The following is a 22094-nucleotide window of genomic DNA, read 5'->3' on the forward strand; positions in this document are numbered from 1 at the left end:
AGGTCATCAACCCTAGGGTTTGCAGTATTTTTCTTGCAGATAGCTGGGTTTTAGTGGCCATTAGTTTGAAGTAGTTTGTCAAATAAACCTGTTTTTCTGGAGTGAGGAATGCCATCTGGGAAGTTGTGTTCAAGCTTGCTCCCAGGAATACAATTTTTTGGCTGGGCACCAGTTGTGATTTCTTTTTGTTGATGGTGTACCCCAGAGAAGTTAGAAGTCTCTTTACAAATGCCAGGTGCTGAAATAGCAATTCCTGACTGTCTGCCTGAATCAGGCAATTGTCCAAGTATGGGTAAATTTGAATATTTCTCTGCCTGCAGTATGCAGTGGCTGGAGCCAGGCACTTTGTGAAAACACTGGGCGCATTAGATAAGTCAAAGGGAAGTGCAGAGAACTGCTAGTACATAGAGCCTGCCCTGAAACGTAGATATTTCCTGCAAGATTCCCTTATGGGGATGTGTAGAGAAGCTTCTTTTAAGTCTAGGGTGACTAGCCAGGCGTCCTTGGCTAGCATAGGAAGAAGCTGTAGCAGAGTCAGCACTTTGAATTTTGGGACCACCAGGAAGGTGTTGAGAATTGACAGATCCAGAACAGGTCACCAAGAGCCCTCTTTTCTGGGCACCAGGAACAGTCTGGTGTAGAAACCCTGTCCCCTTTGCTCTACTGGCACAGGTTGAATAGCCCTGACAAGAGAAAGTACTTGCTTTTGAGCTTCTGTCCACTGGTTTGGAGGAAGGTCTAGCAACTCACTTGGGGTTCGCTGTGAGTGGAAGTAGAATCTGTATCCCTGGGATATAATGTTTATGACCCATCGGTCCTGGGTAATGGACATCCAGTTTTTTGCATGCAGGGCGTGTTTTCACCCTAGGGGTGCAAGTACTTGGGCCTTGCTGGGAAGAAAGATAGACAAGTTATTGTGGCATTTTTCCATAAGGGGGTGGCTTACAACTTCCTGTTTTAGAGGTGGAAGCACTCCATTGTTTAGATCTCTGCATACCCTGAGACTGTAGTCTTGTTGGCTTGTTGACCCCGGGTTTGGACTGAGAATGTCTGGGAGGGACTGGAAAGAACCAGTTTTTAGAAGGCCAATGCCTACTTAATCTAGGTGGCTGCACCTGTAAGAAAATTTTAACAGTTTGCATAGATTTAGCTTTTTCCTCCATCTTTTTAAGAACTTCTTCTGCTTTTGTGCCAAACAAACGTTCCTGGCTTAATGGAGCATCTAGTAATTTTGCTTTGACATGGTCTGGCAAGATTTGCTCCTTCAGCCAAGCATGCCTTCTCAGTACAGACCTAGTGACAGCAGCCCTGCAAAATGCTTCTAAGGCATCAAAACCACACTGCAAAGCATGTTTACTAACTTGGTTTGCAGAATGCATGAACTCTTGTAAATCTTTATTTTCTGTACAATCTGGAAGCAACAACATTTTTTGTTTAATTAGTTCCATAATGTGCTGCTGGTACTTCAACATGTGAAACCGGCAATTCAAAGCCCTGATGGAAAGAGTTGCACAGGTATATACCTTCTTACCCCATCTGTCTAAAGCTCTAGAATCCCTGTCCAAAGGGGTAGGGTTTTTGGCTGTAGTAGCCTTAATGCCTTTAGGTACCTGAGAAATAGTCTTGGTTTTCACAGTGGGATTCTTAAAGAGAAATTTGTGAGAGTCAGGTACTCTGTAGTACCTTGTCAGGCTTTCTAGGAGCTGGTGGTAAAGTATCAGGGGTAAAGACTGGATTCCATGAAGACATCTACAATATCCAGGACAGGAGAAATAGCTAGAGGTCTGTGCTGAGGCAAGTCTAAACATTCTCTGAGCCTCTTTTTGGACTAAGGGTAGTCCTGGCATTCTCAGTGGAAATGCTCTCTTAAAGTATGCAAGGTTTCACCAAAAGATAAGTCCTCTGGTGGGGAGGCAGAGGGTATGGAATCCTCTGCATCTGAATCCACATAGGTAGATAAGGGTATATCCTGGTAACAGAGTCATCGGATTCATGGTCTGTAGAATCAGAAGGAAAAATTAATTCTTTGTCTTATAGAGGGGGAAGGCTGGCTTCCCCTAATTAAAGTTATAAGGTCTTCAGCCATTCTAAGCATTTGTTTCTGTGGCAAGGGAGCTTGAGTATGTGCTTTGGCCATCAGTTTTCTAGATGTAGTGCGAACTCTGGGCCTGAGAAACTCAGTAGTTTTAGTCAAAAATGCAGTTGTTGGTTTAATGTGAACATCAGAAGGTTGGAATACAAGCTCAGAAGCTGGTGCCCGCACAGCGGCTCCGGACCTATCCAAGGTAGAGACATCCACAGGCTCCATAGTCGAAGAAGCATCTCGCGGCATACTGGACTCCGAATGGGTCTCAGCAGAGGCCTGCAAATCTGTAGAAGCGGGTATCAGGGGCTGCGAAAGCACCTCACTGAGTACCGGCGGGCTGGTGACTAGCTTAACGGAAGCATCGCCGGCAGTTTTTGACCTATGCGGTCTGTCTCTATCCTTACGTTTTTTCGGAAGATCGGTAGTCGGATGGCTTATCAAAACCATTTCGGAATACAGAGAATGACAGGGAAAGAATTTAGCGACAAAGATAGCCTGACAACTAATAGTTCGGGCGTTAAACAAGGCACAAAACCTACAGCAAGGAATGTCGTGGTCTGGGCCTAAACAGATGATGCAGTAAGAATGAAAATCTCTGTGAGGTATTTGTTTTCCACAGGCAAGACAATTGTTAACTTTTTCTGACATTGGTTAGAGCAAGAAAAAAGGATCCCCAACATGGTAATTAGCTTTAGAAGACTTCAGGTTTGAAACTAGAAAAATGAAAATTTCAAGTAGGGGCCAACCGGCACTTGCCAACTGTTTCTGCTTTGGGGTCCCATGCAGCAAGTAAAGCTGATGTAATGGCATCGGCTGCATGTTTTACACCCCTGACGACTTGACTTCATGGAAGAGGCGACAGCATCTGATGCAGAAATCCCAAGATTCTGGTATTCGGTCCGACTGAGGACTACCTGCAGGCAAATAACCCAAGTGTGATGACTGCAACAGTGAAACACGAACATCTTAGGCATTTCAATCCATGGAGTGTTTTGCATTATTTTAAACAGGGTAGTTAAAACTCAGGGGAGGGTATTATTTTTGTATATAAGAGTTAGTAAATGTCTCTGCTCTTTCTTGCATGTATTGGGAGTAATACTGTATTTGCTAGTTATGTTTATTCCTCTACTTGTATGTGTTGTTTCACTGTTCTCTGTAATCTCAAGAATTGAGCTGATGCACAAAATTTCTTTTTGGCTACACATGTGCAGTTCTAAATGACAACAACATTTACTTTGACATCTAAACAAAATACAGAGGCTCTGAAGCATTAATACAATTAGCAATTTTTTATATTTACCTTTCTGAACAGAGTTGTTCTCTTTTGCACCTCTTCACCAGCTCTTTCAAAGGCTGGAAGATTTCTTGGGGTACCACCTTGTGAAATGAATAAAAACAGAATTACATGATGTTGCACATAATCACATGACTGTTTTCATGCATGCACTGACATAAAATAAAGACAACAGTGATAACTTCCTCATACGGCCTATAATTTATAGAGAGTTTCTCTTTTACTCGTGTTCTTATTTGTTTACTTACTTTTTAAGACAAAGTTAGTTCCACTAGGTTTAAGGCCTACTTTCAGGGTTAACTAGAGGTTTTTATGAATGAAGTACACCTGTGTGAGCACAAGTCATAACCACAGATATTCAAGATGATCACTTCGGCAATACGAGTTACAAGTAGGAAGAATGCTTCATGCACACAGCTAACTATCCAGTCTGATCTCGTAAGCTTTTGGAGATCCACATGTAGAGTCACTGCCTTCTATGCTCCAGACATCAGTACAATGTTCAGCATAAAAGGGGTGAGTTTCCAGTTCTATCCTCAGATTTTTGTTGTACTTACTATTTTTTTTTTTTTTGCAACTATGGAGGCTGTCAACAAGCGTGTTTCTTGAATCCACAAATTTTAAAAGAAAGTCTGGGAAAAGAAACCTCCTCCCAAAACAAACAGTCACCAAACTAAAGTAGACTAATAATGCCCAGTTTATTTTTTTTTTCATTGATGTCCCCATGCAACCCCTACACACCCTTCAGCTGCTTTCTCAGATTCTACATTCACCCATTCAAACAGCTTCTTCCTAATCATGGAGATGCAGATATGACCACTTGCAAGGTGGGCCTGACTCTCAGGAAGTCAACTTTGTGGTAACTTAGGCTTGGGGAGTAAGGGATCTAACAGACAGCAGAGGTAGATGCTATTACATACGTGCCACCTCATTAATGTCCTGAGTTATGGTAATAGCCAGTAGAATTATACAAGCAGGATGTCACTGTCTCCCATTTTAACACAGGATGACGTGGTTTCTATCAGAGATTGTACAGGCATTGGCTCCCCCAACCCTTCCACTCTCCCTGGCAAGGACAGCTGGGTACTCCATCCTACCTTCTCGAGCATCCTACCAGTGGTCTGAGTCAGTTTCCAAATTTAGGCCCCTGGTGGTACAGACAGACCCTACTTCTACAGCAGTTGAATTTAGTTATTATGGATATTTAAGGGGTTAGAGGTTCAACTTAATAAAAACAGAAAATGTTTCAATAAACTGTACATAGTTAAAACAAAATATGAATGTATGACATTCATTTTAATAAAGGCCCATCATCCATACTCTCCCTACTGATCACACTGGCAACACAATCTGCAACTCCACAGTAAATACTAAGAAAAATTATTTGCTTAGTATTTCAGCTTTATGTCAGGCATTCATACCCCCCCACCACCACCATTTTTCCATCACCCAATGTGTGGCCGGCTACCTCCTGCATTCTTCACTGTATACGGGGATTTAATTTGCTCATCCCTCAACCCTATCTTCAGCTCCTTTTCTACAGCTCCTTCCCCTGGGCCTACTGGATGACATTTGCTTTCATATTCTGTCATTATGAAGCCCAATACGTGTGGGGGGGATTTTTTTTTACTATTGACTACATTAGAGCAAGTTTCACACAAATTTCCTGAAATGAAATCAAAACCTGTTATAAAAAAATAGATCTTTGGTTGGCTGACTTGTTATTTCAAGGGGTCACTGATAAGAGCACATTTAATTTTTTAATGACTATTCAATCCCATTATTCCACAATTTTCAGGATACCAAAAATTCATAAAGATATATTAAACCCATCCTTTAGACCAACTATTTCTGCAAACAAATAAAAACGCATTCCCTGGCTATATTAGTAGAGAGATAACAAACCATTTTTTTCTACAATCCATCATCTATTGAAGGATTCATGGGACTATTTGGGAAGATTTATTCAAGACCTTTTTTCTGAGAATATTTTAGTTGTAACTATTGATGAGGTTGACTTCTTTACTAGCATTCCCCAAAAAGGAGATTAGAATAATTTCATTAAGTATTGTTAACTTTTCGATTTTTAGACCATAGAGAAATAAAAATCATTAAAGAATGTATGGAAATAATTCTAAACAAATATATTTGTATTTTCTGAAGGTGGAACATAAAAAGCATATAAAAAGAGGTGGCTTGTGCCCCCATATTTGCCAATCTAGTTATGTACTCTTGGGAAATACAAATTATTTTTAATTCATTTATTTACAAATTGTGCCAAATGTACATTAGATTTTTGGATGACATCTTCATTTTGTGAACTGGGTCATGACAAGGGCTGGAAGGCTTTATCAAGTACATATAGCATACCACCCCATTTTTATGATTCACATACGTGATTAATGAGGGCACAAATTCTTTGGACACAAGATTTCTTCAGAATGATGGGTGTTTTTCTCCTACTATGTTTAGGAAAGAAACCTTTAGCAACAGCTATTTGCACTACAACAGTTTTCACCACTACAAATTGAAGAGAGGATTGGTTTAGGGACAATTCATCAGATTGGTTAGAATGATCTCTGGTGATACAGTCTTCCTTCGTGAAAGCAAAAATTAGCTGAAATGTTTTTGGAAAGGAGCTATCCAAACAATTTAATTACAGAAACTGATAATGAGATATTTGAGGGAAGGAAAACCTGTTTTCAGCCCCTGTTGGCAGTGAGGTTACCATCTAATGATGATGTTACATTTACACCACAGAATTCAGAGACAAAAAAGGTTCCAAGGTATAGAACAAATTCATTACTGCTTACATCTTACACTAAAACTTGGGTAGTAATTGGGTTAAGGACATTTTTGAACAAACTGAACTATTTTAAAAGTTATTCATTAATACTATCTCTAGTAGGTTACATACCATCCTTTGCTTGTAAGACAGCACAAAACATTAAAAAAAAAAAAAAAAGTTTTGGGAAGGAAGTCATCTACCCAGCAAAACAATGATATTAACAAAATGGGAACTCACAAATGTGGTAGTTGTGCATGATGTTCCAATATATATACTGGTAAACAATACTTTTTACGTACAAGAGACGGGTACTAACCATATGTACCACATGCAACAGTTTTTATGCTGGGAAATTGGAAAGATTATTGTGAGAAGGAATTTATGAATACTACTATGACATTTTAAAGATGAACATCAAAAATGCTTTATATAAACAATTTAATGAATGCAATGGGTTTGTTAAATGTCTATTTTGTATTCTGGAAACTATGGACCATAATCCAAGAGGGGGAGCATGGGAGAATATTACTGAGTATAAGGAGCTTTTATGGCAAATAAGGCTCAATTCCTCTCAAACACTGTTCCCCATCCTGAATATGCAGGAGGTTAAATTATGAATTTTGTTAGAAATTCACCGCATATATTCCTTTAATAAGTCAACAGAGTTTTTCCATAACTGATATAATGGAACTGAAATATTTTATGTTCACTGAAGGTTGTACAAAACACTTATTATATCAGGTAGTAGTTCTTCAATCAAATTATTAATCAATTGTGGAAAGTGTATACAAACGTCATACCCTGTAGTACTCAGTAGTTGTGATGAACTCCTTTAGATTGTTACAAGGACAAAGTCACTTAACTTTTTATTTGTGCTTAGATGTAAAATAAACTGGTATGAAGTCCATCACTCCGATGTGATTTTTGCTGATCCATTTCCCCAAGGAGATTTGAACTGTACAGATTTTCTGGTCCTGCGCAGCTGCTGTATTAGTTTGCATTTTTCTGGCATCCTTGCAGGCTTCCCTCCCACTGACCATCTTCATAAAGATCTTTCAGTGATTAGCTTGTTTACTTCCACATTTGGCCACATTAATTTCTGCTACTTCATATACTTCCTTTGTGAAACCCAGCTAATTTCCTTCCTTTCTTCATTTGTTCTAATTATTCTATGGTCTTTAATTCTCACTACACTTTAAAAGGAATGCCTGGACTACTGTGCTCCTACACCTCTCTCTTCAAAAAAAAAAAAAAAAAAAACTCCATTCCACACCCAAACATCAAGTTAATTTCTCACTATTCTGATTCATGCTTCCACAATGGCTTGCCAAAACACTGCTAAATACACAGTCAGAGCTGAGCCAAAGTGGATATTCATCCTTGGGTAGTTCATATTTTATTACTTTTCAGTACCCACAGATACTGTCCTCATGATCACAGTGCAATGATAACACAAATAGTGAGTGGAAGCCAAAACACATACACACACAAGTTTAGTTCATAGAGAAAGAAGGGCTGGACCCTAGTCTGCACTGTGACTGAACACTTTACCTTGTTTCCCTAGCAGAGGTAAGCCTACAAAACTGTTACTCATTCGCATTCCTCCCAGCTGACCCTTCTGCAATCAGGTTTACACCCATCTTCTTGACAAACTTAACAATACCTCAGGGATTATGACATGCATTTACTGCTGTTGTCCTGTGACTCTCACCTTCTCTCCCTGTCAATTCAACAATGCTGCTGCTGACAACAATGTGACCTACTGCTTTGTCGGAGTCCACATTTTCTTATGTGCTCTAACTTTTTTATATTATGCCAAACTACTTGCACTTCACTCCTGTTTTGATACTGGCTAAAATCACGTCTTAAAGGATGTACTGGACCAGCCCAATATCCTGTTAACATTCATTTGTTCATTTTTAAATATCAACTTTATCAACTTCAGAGTAGCAAGGCAGCAAGAACCTACCCTGACACTCAACAAACATTAAACATGGATGGGATTCTAGGTCCAGGACAACTGGAAGGATCAACATTTCACCCATCTACATTCATTTGGGATGTGGGAAGAAAAAAAAAAGCAACCAGAAAAATTCCACAAAGACACAGGAAGCCAAAGACAGCACCAAAGCCAAGAGGCATGGAACCAAGTACCATTAGAAAGAATGCTACCTACATAACCACAGTGCCACATGATGTTATTAAATGCATATACATACATTCATACATACCTAGAAGATACAACACTACCCCAGGAATGTACACTGAACAAAAAGTCTTCACACATCCTCCAAGGGATGGTGGTCTGCTAACAAGTTACAAGAAATGCCGGTGTCTTGTATTTGATGACATGAATGAAGAGAGAAAGGCTGGTTTATATGAGTCCCTATAAAAAACTGGAGATGGCGTAACTGTTAAAAACCTGCAAGTAAGAAAATGGAAGTGTGAATCTACAAAAAATTGCAATAAATGATCCCTGAAATCTGATGTAATGCCACTGAAACGTTTCTGTAACGGGGGCTGTGCTTTCTCGTACTTCCAGCTGCACTGCTACTTACATACAAGATCACACCACCTTGGAGTAAGGGAAACCTCAGAAGTACAGCAATCTTAGCTTCATTACTCGCACTTAAAGTCTTGTTCTGGCGATTAGAAATGTGGTGTTTGTATCTTCAACAGGAGCACATTGACTCTTGCTTGGACCTGTGCAAATGAACAGCTTGTAATATGGACTTTTGGGACTATCAAAATACTCCTACGATCAGACATGCTAGGTTTGGATTATAGGCCAAAACTGTGCATTCTGCATCCTACACACTAAAAAGTATGTCAATCCTCATTCACATTTGTAGTGAGGGAGTTAACCACATTTATCAAGTGTTGTTCCTGGAGATCTGCAAGAAACCAGAGTTCCATAAAGCAATACTTTTAACGATCAACAATTCAGTCTTATAGCAATGTCTAGCCATGCAACATGTACCAAATTAGTGAAAGCTGGAAGACATGACTTTCTTCATAAATTTTAAGTTCTGGCAAGCATTACATGATTCTGGTGTGTGTACTGTCAATGAGGAATCACTAAAAAAGTACCATCCTTTACTTCAATAGTCTTTTAGAATCTTGTTAAAAACAGCAGAGCACACTGTGGCATAATGGAAAACTGTGAGACGTAGTACTTCTACTTGAATTTTCCAAATAACAACTCAAGTCTCCCATCCCCAAAAACTTGGACATAAAGTTCAAATCAATTTGCACAAGTGTACAGAGGAAGTTTGTTCAAACCAGCAGTGAACACTGAGACATGTTGGAAAGAATCTGTGACATGCAGTACTTCCACTTGAATTTTCAGAACAACTTAGCATCCCCAAAAAACTTGAACACAGTTAACATCTGAAATTAGAACCAATTTGCACATTTGTGTAGAGACATCAATTCCATATGTTCAAAGAAATGCAAAGCCTGCTACATGCTATGACAAAAATTCACATTTAAATTCAGATATCACAATCTACATTCTGATTTACACATACCTGATGCAATCAAACATTTCTCATATGAGATATGTGAATCATCATCCAGTGTTACTTTGTTTCCTCGAACATCCATGTCTATAACCTATTAAAAAAATAAAAATAATACAGCTAGGTTAGTGACCCACCTGAGTGTGTAAGAGTGTGTGTATGTATATGGATATATATATATATATATATATATATATATATATATATATATGGGTCTACATTAAATACAAAGTAATCAACACATAAATGTCGAAATCCAAATACAGCAAAGGACGACAAACACAAAAATCACAACGTTGAACGTATTCCCGGAAGCAACAGCGCCATACAAGTAAGGTAAACCCAACGGAACAAACCTAAACCAAAACACTTTTTATAACGTTTTTGCAGGGGGACCCCCTGCCCCCAACACCCCCCCCCCTACTTAAATACACCAACTAAGAGACCGCACTACAGTGGAGAAAAGGATTTATTTCCTCATCCCCACGATCACCCTGCTGGCCAAAAAAAGGAAGTTCGACATTCCCGATTCGCTTTTTTCGCTCTCTGCTATTTTAGGACTTCGACATTTATGTGTCGATGAATGTGGATTCCAATACTGACCAAGATATATATATATATATATATATATATATATATATATATATACACATATACACACACACACACACATATATATATATATATATATATATATATATTAATATATATATATATATATATATATATATATATATATATATTAAACACCTGAAATGCTACAAAAGGTTAAGGCATTATACATTATCTGTGGTAAAGAAAGTCTTATAAAAACAAAACTTCATTTCACAGTTCTTCCTCAAAAACAGGAAATGAGGCTAAATACATGAACAAAGTAACAATCAATAATGTTTACCTAGAAGTGCTCAATCAGTCCCAATGCATCAGTACTGCTACATGCTTTTACATTTCAAATTAAATATTTACTGGTTACTATTGCTTTACGATATACGTCTCTCTTCATTCACTAATATCTGTTCTAGCTAGCCATTGTTTTTCTCCATGTGCCCTAATCTTGGATCTTTATGTTTACGAATATACTTCTTTCCTTCTCTTCCCCTTCTGAATACTACCTCAGGATTCTTTTAGAGACAAGTATCACACTGGGTGTGGTTTGGGGACTACACTGTGCCCTAATTCATCTAGGGAAGTGAGAAGACACCATAGCTATTATTTTCAGGCTTAGGTGTTATGAGGAGGTCTATGCATCTACCTGTTCCGCACCCACTCCTGCTTAGTGCCAGAGTGTGCAGTAACAATAAGGTCTGCTCGTGTGTGCACACTGCCATAAGCACCATATGCGCAAATGTCCTGTTCCTTCTGTCTCCATGCAATGCTGCTCAGATAACAACAGGTTTTTACTCTTGACTTGTACTTACCGTAACGATAGACTCATGTTATCTCTTTCCATCCAGCTCAGCCTGTGGGTTATCACATCCAACATGGATCAGAGACTGACCAAATCCAGGAGACTTAAGATCCCCAAACTCTGCCGCCTCTATTCATAATGCCTAGTCCTAACAGACAACCCTCAGACAGAGTTTGCCTTGCTCTAACCAACTATTGCACTGTCTAGCACCAGAAAAATCTTAACACCAGGGACCCTCCAACCGAAGGAGGGGAAATTATTTCCAGATCCAGTCAACCAAAGGATTGAGAAAACATAACGCAGAAGGGGCAGATCGATGGGATGGTTGAACCAGATGGAAAGACACAACATGGATGCAGCACATAAAGTACAGTTGTGTACTTACCATAAATGTAGATGTTCAAGTGTATTAACTGTTGCAGTCATTACAATTGGGTTATCCTGCTGGCAGGCTACCCGCAGTCGGCCCGAATTCCAAAGTCTAGGTCCGGCATCGGTTGCTGTCGCCTCCTCCCTGACGTCAGTGCGCCAGGGGTATAAAAGATGCAGCCGACGCCATTTTCTTCAGTTTTTCTTGCCCCAGATGTCAGGTACCCCCAAAAGGGTAGGCTAAAAATATGTCAATACAGCATGCATGCACCAAGGTAAATTTTTCCTTCATCTACAAGCAAATACACCACATAGGTTGTATAGAATAGAGAAGTACAGATAAGTTCCAGCAAAGATAAGGGGGATGGTGGGAGGGTAACCTGGACTGCAACAGTGAATACACTCCAACATCTACAATTATGGTAAGTACACAACTGTACTATGTTCATCGTGTTTCACTGTTGCACTCATAACAACTGGGTTGAATCCCAAAGTGAAGGTTGGGAGGCTGGAGTTAAATAGGATTAGGAGCGGCTATGAGGCCCTGCAGAACTGCAGTGGCAAAGCCTGCCCTGGATTTAGAGCAGAGTGGTAAGTGACAGTGCTTTGTAAAAGTGCGCACTGAACTCCAGGTTGCAGCCTCTAAAATGCCTTCGGTTGGTACTCTTCTGAGGAACGTTGCTGAAGTGGCTGCTGCTCTGGTTGAATGTGGCCTAATGCCCTTAAGCATTGATTTGCCATGTTGTGAATAGCAGAAACGAATGCAGTGGCCTCGCCACTTTGAAAGAGTCTGCTTTGAGATATCCTTTCATTCTGATCCTGCAGCATATGCCACTAGTAACTGCTCAGTCTTTCTGAATGCTTTGGTTCTGCCCAAGTAGAAGCGCAGCTGTCTGTGTATGTCCAAAGAATGCAGAAGTCTCTCACCCTTATTCTGTGGGTTTGGGTAAAAGGTGGGCAAATTAATAGTTTGGTTAAGGGCCACACTGGACACTACCTTAGGCATAAATGTCGGGTTTGTCCTCAGAGAAACCCTATCTGGATGGAAAATGATAAAAGGTTCCACAGCCATGAGTGCCTGTAGCTCTGAGACTCGTCTTGCAGAGGTTATTGCTAGGAGCAGAGCTGTTTTCCATGATAAAAATTTTATATCAGCTGTAGCGGCTGGCTCAAAAGGAAGCAGGGTGAGTTTTTCTAAGACATAATTGAGGTCCCATGCAGGTATTGGTGATCTCCTTGGAGGCCTTAGGTTTTTGGCTCCTCTGAGGTACTGCCTTAATAAAGGATGAGAAAAAATAGGTGGCTCTGTATTGTAATCAGCTGAAATGGCAGAGGCATGAATCTTAATTGATGAAAAGGATAGGCCTTTGTCTAGCATCTCAGTTAAATATTGCAAAATCTGAGGAATATTTGGTACAGTCATGTCAATCCCTTGTGCCTGGTTCCAAACACGGAATCTCTTCCATTTTTCAGCATAAGATTTTCTGGTACTAGGCCTCCTGGCCTCCAAAATAACATCTATCACCGCTTTAGAGAGGTGTGTGTTTTGAATGACTACATTATCCGCCATGCTGCCAGATTTAAGGTCTTGAGTTGGCTGTGCAGGATCTGATTGTCGTGTTGGGACAGTAAGTGAGGAATTTGAGGTAATGCCCAGGCTGGGTATTGAGACAAGTTCCTTAGGACTGGTTACCAGTGCTGGCGGGGCCAGTCTGGGGCAATCAGTATCATTGTTGGCTTCTCTTGTCTGACTTTTAGGAGTACCTTGGGGAGGAGAGGCATATACTGTTAAGTTTTTCCTGCTGAAAGATAGAACATCCACTATTCATGCTTGCTTGTGATAAGTCCTTGTGCAGAATCTATGTAGTTGGCAGTTGTGAGGGGAAGCAAACAGATCTATGTCCTTGTTACCATGCTGAAGACTTGCGGATCCAATTTCCACTCGTGGGGATCCATGAAGTTTCTGCTTAGTTCGTCTGCCAGAGTATTTATCTTTCCTGGCAGAAATTGTGCCTGCAGATGTACTTGGTAAGTCAATGCTGTGTCCCACAAAGTCATGGCTAGTCTGCATAGGGGGTAGGAATGAGTGCCTCCCTGCTTGTTTATGTACCACATGACTGTAGTATTGTCTGTCTTTATCAGTAGTTGTCCCGGATGAAGCAGATCCTTGAAGGCTGTCAGAGCATTCTGAACTGCTAGCATCTCTTTTTGGTTGATATGTAGATGCATCTGGCTTGCGGACCATGTGCCCTGAATACATCTTCCTGCCATGTGGGCCCCCCAGGCATAATCTGATGCATCTGTTGTTAATATCTGCCTGGCTGTGGGTAAAGCAAATGGCTGCCCCTTGTTCTTGTGACAGGCCTTTGCCCACCATCGAAACTCCTGTTGCAGGCAGGGAATGAGGGTAATTACTGTTTCCAGGCTGTGGCAATGTTGAGTCCAAACACTTTTTAGATACCATTGAAGTTTCCTCATATGCAGTCTTGCATATGGAATTTGCAGAATGCAGGATGCCATGAAGCCCAAAGCCTGCAGAATTTTTCTTGCAGATTACTTATTTCAAAATGTTGGCAACAAAGACCCAGTTATCAGTTGCCTTTGTTTGTGTGGCGAGAGATAAGCCATCTGGGCAGTTGTATTTAAGCTTGCACCCAGGAATATTAACTCTTGAGATTTCTTTTCATTTACTGTGTACCCTAGGCATGTTAGTAATCTTTTTACAAAAGCCAGATGCTGTAGTAGAATGTCCTTGTTCTCTACTTGAATAAGGCAGTCATCCAAGTAAGGATATATTTGTATTCCTCTTTGTCTGCAAAATGCAATTATTGGAGCCAGGCATTTTGTGAAGACCCTGGGCACAGTAGATAAGCCAAAGGGCAGTGCAGAGAATTGGTAGTGCATTGAGCCAGCTATGAATCTGAGGTATCTTTTGCATGATTGTCTGATTGGGACATGCAGGCATGCCTCTTTTAGGTCTAAAGTCACAAGCCAAGCCATCTTGCCCAGCATGGGCAGAAGCTGCTGCAGAGTCAACATTTTGAATCTTGGAATATTCAGATATGTGTTTAGAATAGATAGGTCCAGTACTGGTCTCTAGGCTTGGTCCTTTTTGGGCACCAAGAACAGTCTTGAGTAAAATTCTTGTCCCTGCTCTTGCTGTGGTACTTGCTGAATGGTCCTCATGTCCATGAGGGATGACACTTGCTTTTGTGCCTCTGCCCATTGATTTTTTGGCAGGTCTGGCAAATCGTTTGCCCTTGGCAGGGTGTGAAAGTGAAACCTGTAGCCTTGTGACACTATATCCAAGACCCATTTGTCCTGGGTTATTATGTGCCAATTTTGAGAAAAAAGTGCTAGTTCTCCTTCAAAGGTGCTGCCAGAAGATAAGTGCTTGGCGCAGGCAGGGGGAACTCATTGGGACAGTTTCCTGTATGGCTGTGATTTGTCTTCTCTGCTTTTGGAGGTAGAAGTACCCCATTGTTTAGACATGTATGAGCCTTGGGGCTGGGATCTGCCTCTAGGGCGTCTGTATCTGCCTCTTTGTGGCCTGTCTGACACTGGAAAGGACCAGTTCTTTGTAGGCCAGTGCCTGCTAAATTTTGGAGGCTGTACCTGTAAGAAATCCTTGACTGTTTGCATAGATTTAGCTTTGTCCTCCATTTTCTTCAATACCTCTTCTGCTTTAACACCAAACAAGGTATCATGCTGTAATGGAGCATCTAATAATTTTGCTTTAACATGATCAGGCAGATTCTGTTCCTTTAACCAAGCATGCCTCCTAATGACAGAACCCGTAACAGCGGCCCTGTAGGAGGCCTCCAGAGAATCAAAACCACATTGCAAAGTATGCTTTCCCACTTGTTCAGCTGCATGCAATAAATCCTGCATTTCTTTGTTTTCTGCACATTCAGAATTTATCAACATTTTCTGTTTAAGCAGTGACATAATATATTGCTGATATTTAAGCATATGAAACTGACAATTTATAGCCCTTATAGCCAAGGTAGCAGAAGTGTATATCTTTTTTTCCCCATCTGTCCAGTGCCCTAGAATCCCTGTCAGAGGGGGTAGGGAGTTTTGCAGTGGAAGCCTTGACCCCTTTGGGACCCTAAGAGATAGTTTCTGGGTCAGCAGCAGGGTTCTTAAAAAGACATTTATGTGAATCAGGAACCCTGTAGTATCTGTCTGGCTTAACAGGAGCTGGAGGTAAAGAGTCAGGAGTCAGACTGGACTCTGAAAATACATCATCTACAATGTCTAACACAGGTGGAATAGCAAGGGGCCTGTGCTGAGGTAGTAAAAGGAAGTCTCTGAGCCTTTTCTTAGATTCTGAATAATCTTGGCACTCCCAGTGGAAATGCTCCCTCATAGTATGCAGAGTTTCCCCAAAAGAATAATCCTCAGGAGGAGAGGCTGAAGGGATAGATTCTTCAGCATCAGAATCCTCAAAGGGAGGAAGAGAGTATTCCTGATCAGAAGAGGAATCAGAAGAAATGGAAACCTGATCTGAAGATTCATATTCTGTCTCTTGCCTAGGCCTCTTATCAGGATGGGGATGGGAACCCCTGATCAAAGTAATTAGGTCTTCGGCCATTTTGAGCATCTGTTTTTTAGGCATGGAGGCCTGTCCATGGGGCTGTTGTACTTGTTTCTTTGTCTTTAGAGGTGCTTTGTTCTTTGCCTTTGAAGCTGAAGTCGTTTTAACATATAACTGTGTAGGCCTGAAAACACCCTCAGAAGCCGATGCCTGCTCAGCGGCTCCGGACCCATCGGGGGGAATAGTTTCCGAGGTTCCAATACATTGAGTTTCCAGTGGCCTAGTCGGCTCCACATGGGAGTCGGAAGCGGCCTGCGGCTCTAAAGTAGCGTGTGTCAGGGGCTGCGAAAGTGCCTCATTGAGAACTGGCGAACCAGCGACTGGCTTAGAAGAAGCCTATTCGTCAGTTTTGGACCTTGGATGCCTGTCTTTTTCTTTGCGTTTCTTTTGAATTGTGGTAGTTGGATGGCTATCTGACAACATTGTGTAATTAAATCTTCTGCCAAAATAGTGAAATGCAAAATCGTACTGACGCTTAATAGTGCGTTGGTTAAATTTAGCAAAAAACTGACAATTAGCAACATCGTGATCAGGGCCTAGGCAATGAATACAGTAAGAATGGAAGTCCTTATGAGGTATTTACTTCCCACAAGAAATACAATTATTAACTTTTTCTGACATCGGTCTGGAGCAAGAAAAAAGTTTCCCCAACTTTTAATGAAGACTTCGGATCTGAAATTCGAACACGAAAATCTCAGGAGTCTGCCGACCGGCACTTTTGCTTCGGGCACCACGCGGCAAGAAAGACTGAAGAAAATGGCGTCGGCTGCATCTTTTATAGCCCTGGCGCACTGACGTCAGGGAGGAGGCGACAGCAACCGACACCGGACCCAGACTTTGGAATTCAGGCCGACTGTGGGCAGCCTGCCAGCAGGATAACCCAATTGTAATGACTGCAACAGTGAAACACAATGAACATCTTTTGTATCAGATGTTGACCTTTCTGCCCAGGTTCAACCTATGGGACAGACTCCCCAGTCATGTTATACCCTAGGGTGGCCCTATGAGAACACATTCCTTATATGGTAGAACCAAAAGAAGCCCTAGACCTTAACTGAATATCCAATTTGTAATGACACACAAAGGTATGAGGTCCCACCCAAGTAACAGTAGCACAAATGTCATCCATAGCTGCCCTCGATAAAAAGGCTGTGGATAGAGAAGACATGGTTCTAGTAGGATGACCCTTCGGTTTGCAAGGCAACGTCTTTCCTTTCATAGTGTAAACAAAAGAAATGTATGCAGATAACCACTTACAGTAGACTTGAATACTGGTTTTCTTAAGCAGGCTTTAGAGAAATAAACAAACAACTGGTTGGACTTTCTGAAGGGCTTGGTCCTAGCCAAGAAGAATCTCAACTGTCTGAACAGAGACAATACAACAAGTATACTCCTTTATTTGGAAGCTCAGGGAAGAACACTGGCAGTTGGATGGCCAGATTCAAACTGCTCTCTGTGGTAACTTTAAACAAAAAGAAAGGCTCCGTTCAGAGGAACACCCTGTCTTCGTGAAAAATCAGGTAAGAGGGTACACATCATAAGGCCTGAAGTTCTAAAGGTTCAAAGTGGTAGATCCCATGTAAGAAATGGGTCCCGAACAGAGGCAGGATAAAAACACTGCTTTAAGGAATGCCCTAGGTTCATAGATTGCTACTTAGCTAATACCCTGGGGAGCCAAGTTTCCCAAAAGAATACTGACGTCCTGTATTCAAACAGGACATTGAGTCCCAGACATTTATAAGCTACTTCTGTCCATAAGGGACATGGGTGCTAGGTCCAGTGTAAATTTCCTATTCCCCATCCACTGGTCTAGGATACACTTAAAATGGGTAATAGACTAACTCAGCTTCACATGGATGAGAAGCCTGTTCCATAGGAAAGGCAGTCTCTAGGACCAATATCTGCCTCTCCAGCATGTTCTGTTTAAGCCAAAGACAAAATTCAGGTTCCGAGACCTTGTGTTTCTACTACTGTTTGATTTGCAAAATATGCAGGAGATAAATAATTGTGGGGTTTACAGGTGCCTTTTAAGCCACGCACATATCACCCCTCAGTAATCTATAGGAGACTGATAAGAGGGAAAGGGCATTAAGGTACTCTACGTAAAGCAGGTTTGTTATGTCTTGTATTTTTGTTAGGAACCTCTGAGGTTGCTCTAGTTGCTGCATATGCCTACTCAGGTACATATTGAAGGGAGCATTGTACTTTATGATTGGTCTGATAAGGACAGAGTACAGTGAGATAATGACTTTTTGGACCTGGATGCCATGCATTTACTTACAAGTTGTGCAATATAAAAGGATTTCCTTGCCACTGTGGCCACGTGGTGGTCAAAGGTAAGACTACTGTCGACATTAGTACCCAGATCCCTGACCACTGCGTCAACTCTTAAAGGCATATTATCAACATGGTAATTAATGGGGATGGTTGACTTCCCAAAGGATACAATTATGTATTTCCTAGCAGCGAGTTTAAGTCCATGGCTTGGCACCATTTGTTAGTCAGATATAGGTCTTATTGATGATAAAACCCAGCCTGCAATCATCTGCAAACTTAGTCAGCCACAAACCTTCAGCTTTTGCTTCCACTTCGGTGAAATAAATACCAAAAAAGAGTGTGTCCAGTATTAAGCCCTGTGGGACTCCAGTAGTGACTGACCTCTTGGTGGAGGTAGCCTAACCTATTTTGACCTCTGGGTTCCTATCAGAGAACCAGTTGGCCATCCAGCAGGTAATAAAAGGGTTTATACTAATTTAGTGAGCTTGTCTATAATGCCCGAGTGGGGTATTATATCACAGGTCTTGGCCAGGTTGAGATAAGCTGTGTTTACAATCTTACCCTTATCCATTATTTTGTTGACCCTCTCAAAGAAGTCCATCAGATTTAATAGACAAGACCTTCCTTTAATAAAGGTGAACTGTGATGGGTCCCAGTGTTTCCAGGTAACCTGCGTCCTCATTTATCATGCTCATGATGATTTTTCCATGGCTTTACATATGAGGTTGGTAAGACTTATGGACCTATAAATACCCCATCAGTTGTTCCACCTTCTTTGTGCAAAGGAATGACTGTAGAGACCTTTTACTCTTCAACCTTAACTGTAGGCTCCAGTTGAAAAGCCATTCAAGTGACCAGAGAGGTCATGTTTCATGTTATTTAGTAATCATCCTAAGATGTTACTGGGGCCTATGGATGCAGTGTTTCTGGCTCTTGGGAAGTGCACAGAAGACCTGATCTCTAGTGACGGCTGGGGGATTGTGGTATGTGGCATTTCATTTGGCCTATCAGTGGGAGTAAGGGGAGAAATTTGAGCTGAAACGGTCAGCCAAAAGCTGGCAATGGCCTCCGGATTCAGTGTGGGTGACGCCATTTACTACAACTTCTACGCATTGCTGCACATTTCCCTTGAAGTTACAGACATAGATGTAGAAAGCTTTGTGGTTGTCTTTTGCCTGTTATCCTCAGAAGCACTAATTAACTCTCTAAGCTGACTGTTGAGCTTGGTCGAGGATTTTTTTTTTTTTATAGTATTCTGGGCTTAGTTCTTCTTATGTTTGGCAAAGGTAGTTTTTCTTTTGTTGAATAATTGATTGATATTATGATTCCAAGGGGGTGGCTTGCCTTTTGAGTTGCTTTTACTGTTAATACAAGCGGGCACAGCTCAGTCTATAAAGCTATCAATACGGCTGCAGAGGGAGTTTGTAAATAGCTCAGCATATGCTGTAGTGCTTAGTGTGTTTGGGAACTCTTGGAATTTAGCCAAGTTGTTGCTTAGCAGAGAGAGGTTAGCATTGGAAAGGAATAGCTCCTAAAGGTTTTTGGTTTTGCTGGGTCTCCGGATTTAATTTACATTTAAAGCAATGCTGCCTTATGAACAGATCTGACAAGTGAAGACATCATATTGGGTGAGCAGCTTCACCCCCCCTCCCATGGCAATGCTGCCTTATGATCAGATCTGACAAGTGAAGACATCACATTGGGTGAGCAGCTTCACCCCCTCCCCATGGCAATGCTGCCTTATGATCAGATCTGACAAGTGAAGACATCACATTGGGTGAGCAGCTTCACCCCCCCCCCCCATGGCAATGCTGCCTTACGATCAAATCTGACAAGTGAAGACATTACATTGGGTGAGCAGCTTCCGTCCCCCCATGTTTGTGAGTACAAGGTCAGCCATGTTTGTAACCCTCGTAGGAAGATGGACCAACTGTTCCAGGACGTTGGTATTAATGAAGTTTAGAAATTGCTGAACTTGTGTATTAGAAGTGGTGTAGGATTCCCAATCTATAAAGAGGTAGTTCAGATCCCCCATGAGGATCACACTGAGTTCAACAGTGAGGGACTCAAGTACATTGAGATAAATAGTCTGGGTTTCCTGGGACATGGAGGGGGACCTATAGGTTGCATTGACATGGAATAAGATCTTCTTCATGGCGAGTTGCACATGTATGAATTTCAGTGGGTCATACACTCTAACTAGTTTTGATGTTTTGTTGTTCCCTCCTGTGCAGGAGCTGGTCTAAAGCATGAAAGGAATTATAACCTTGCATTGTCAGGGTACTCTCAGTGACTTTAAATCATGTCCGTATAATACATAGATGTCTATACTCTCCAGGGATAGGAAAGCTTGCAGGGAGTTGAGTTTCTTGTTAAGACTTCAAAATGTCAACAATACAACCTTCAAATATTACTTTGTAGGTTCAGTTAAGCCAGGAGGTTTATCAGTTTGGTACTGCCTGAAAAAGGCACTATGGGGGTGGAAGTGGTCTTTGCCAATATCCAAAAGCCTAGAGGGGATACGTACAGACCATCCCTGGCAAAACAGCGTGGTCTGTCAACCATGTCCTCCCAGGCCATCAAATATTGTACCCCCCTTGAAATGACGCAATTATTAAGATCAATCATTTTCTGTTGGTAACGTTGCATCATCCTTGGAGAAAGTAGTATGCTACTCAGTGCTAGGCTCATACCTGCCTGAGACACAATCAGTGAGTTCAATCATACAGTCAAGGGAAGTACGTCTCGCGTCACTAACACCCACATGGACTACAACAGAGTCATACTGGTACCTGTGGATCAATGACCTGAGTGCCTGTGTAACTTGACGGATCCTAGCCCCAGAAAGGCAGCTAACCATGACCCTCTCTTTACTCAGTCTGGTGAAGGGAGCATCAGTGTGCCTCACTACAGAATCACCAATGACCAAGAAATTTGCTTGTGTGCTGGTTAGCCTTAAGGCTTAGCAGTAGAGGCACTGGTGGCGTTTTTAACAGAGTGTTCATACAACAGCTGAGGACCCTGTGTTTTCTGACTGTGCTGTGCAGGAGGTCTTAATGTTTTGGGAAAGTTAACTCCAAGTGCCTCGGCATAAGTAGTTTGATGTGTAGGGTCTTTACCCTGTGCAGTAGGTGTGGTGCAAGTGTCACTGACAACCTCTATAGGATTAGTTTTAGTTGTATGAGAGAGTTTTGCCTCCAAAATTGAAGTATATTTAAACCTCTTGTGTAATTTATCTGTTTTATTAAAAATAAGTGGGTTGTCAATGTACATGAGGCAATTGCTACAAGGCCTCAAAATACCCACCTCGACCAGACTGACTACAGAGAGAGAGTAAGGAAGTGGATATCCATGGCTACTGATCTACTACTGAAGAGTGAGGGAAATTTAAATACTGAATGGGTGAACAACACAAGGAACTTGATGAGCAACACACAGCTATGCACAAACTAGATGCTCTAGTTGTTGTGTCTTTCGGCTTTTCCCGGTTAGGGGTCGCCACAGAGGAACTCCGGTCCACTAATGATTGGCAGCAGATTTTTACGTGCCGAGCTGCCGGCCCTGACGCACAACCTTCAACGTAGGTACGCCCATTCATGCATGTCTCCACACAGAAGACGCTCTAGCTGAGAATCGAACAGGACAACGTCTTACTGTGAGGCGACAACGCTACTGCAGCACCACCACCACCACAGTACTAGCATTTAAAAAAAAAAAAAAAAAAAAGTGTCAAGACAATAAGGGTATTTTA

At 41.5% G+C, this 22094-nt stretch overlaps 1 protein-coding gene across 4 annotated transcripts in view; it reads right to left on the bottom strand.

Moving 5' to 3' along the window:
• AIFM1 (apoptosis inducing factor mitochondria associated 1) overlaps positions 1 to 22094 on the bottom strand; it is a 774257-nt gene that overhangs the window by 403394 nt on the left and 348769 nt on the right. For all 4 annotated transcript variants that reach the window (XM_044057008.1, XM_044057010.1, XM_044057009.1 and 1 more), the window contains 2 exons: positions 9699 to 9783; positions 3387 to 3463 (listed from right to left, as the gene is read on the bottom strand). In XM_044057008.1, coding sequence (XP_043912943.1) covers positions 3387 to 3463; positions 9699 to 9783 — 162 coding nt within the window. The remainder of the gene's footprint in view (positions 1 to 3386; positions 3464 to 9698; positions 9784 to 22094) is intronic.

The sequence above is a fragment of the Protopterus annectens genome, chromosome 15.part0, assembly GCF_019279795.1.
Source record: "Protopterus annectens isolate FY-2018-M chromosome 15.part0, PAN1.0, whole genome shotgun sequence".
Classification (NCBI taxonomy): domain Eukaryota; kingdom Metazoa; phylum Chordata; order Ceratodontiformes; family Protopteridae; genus Protopterus; species Protopterus annectens.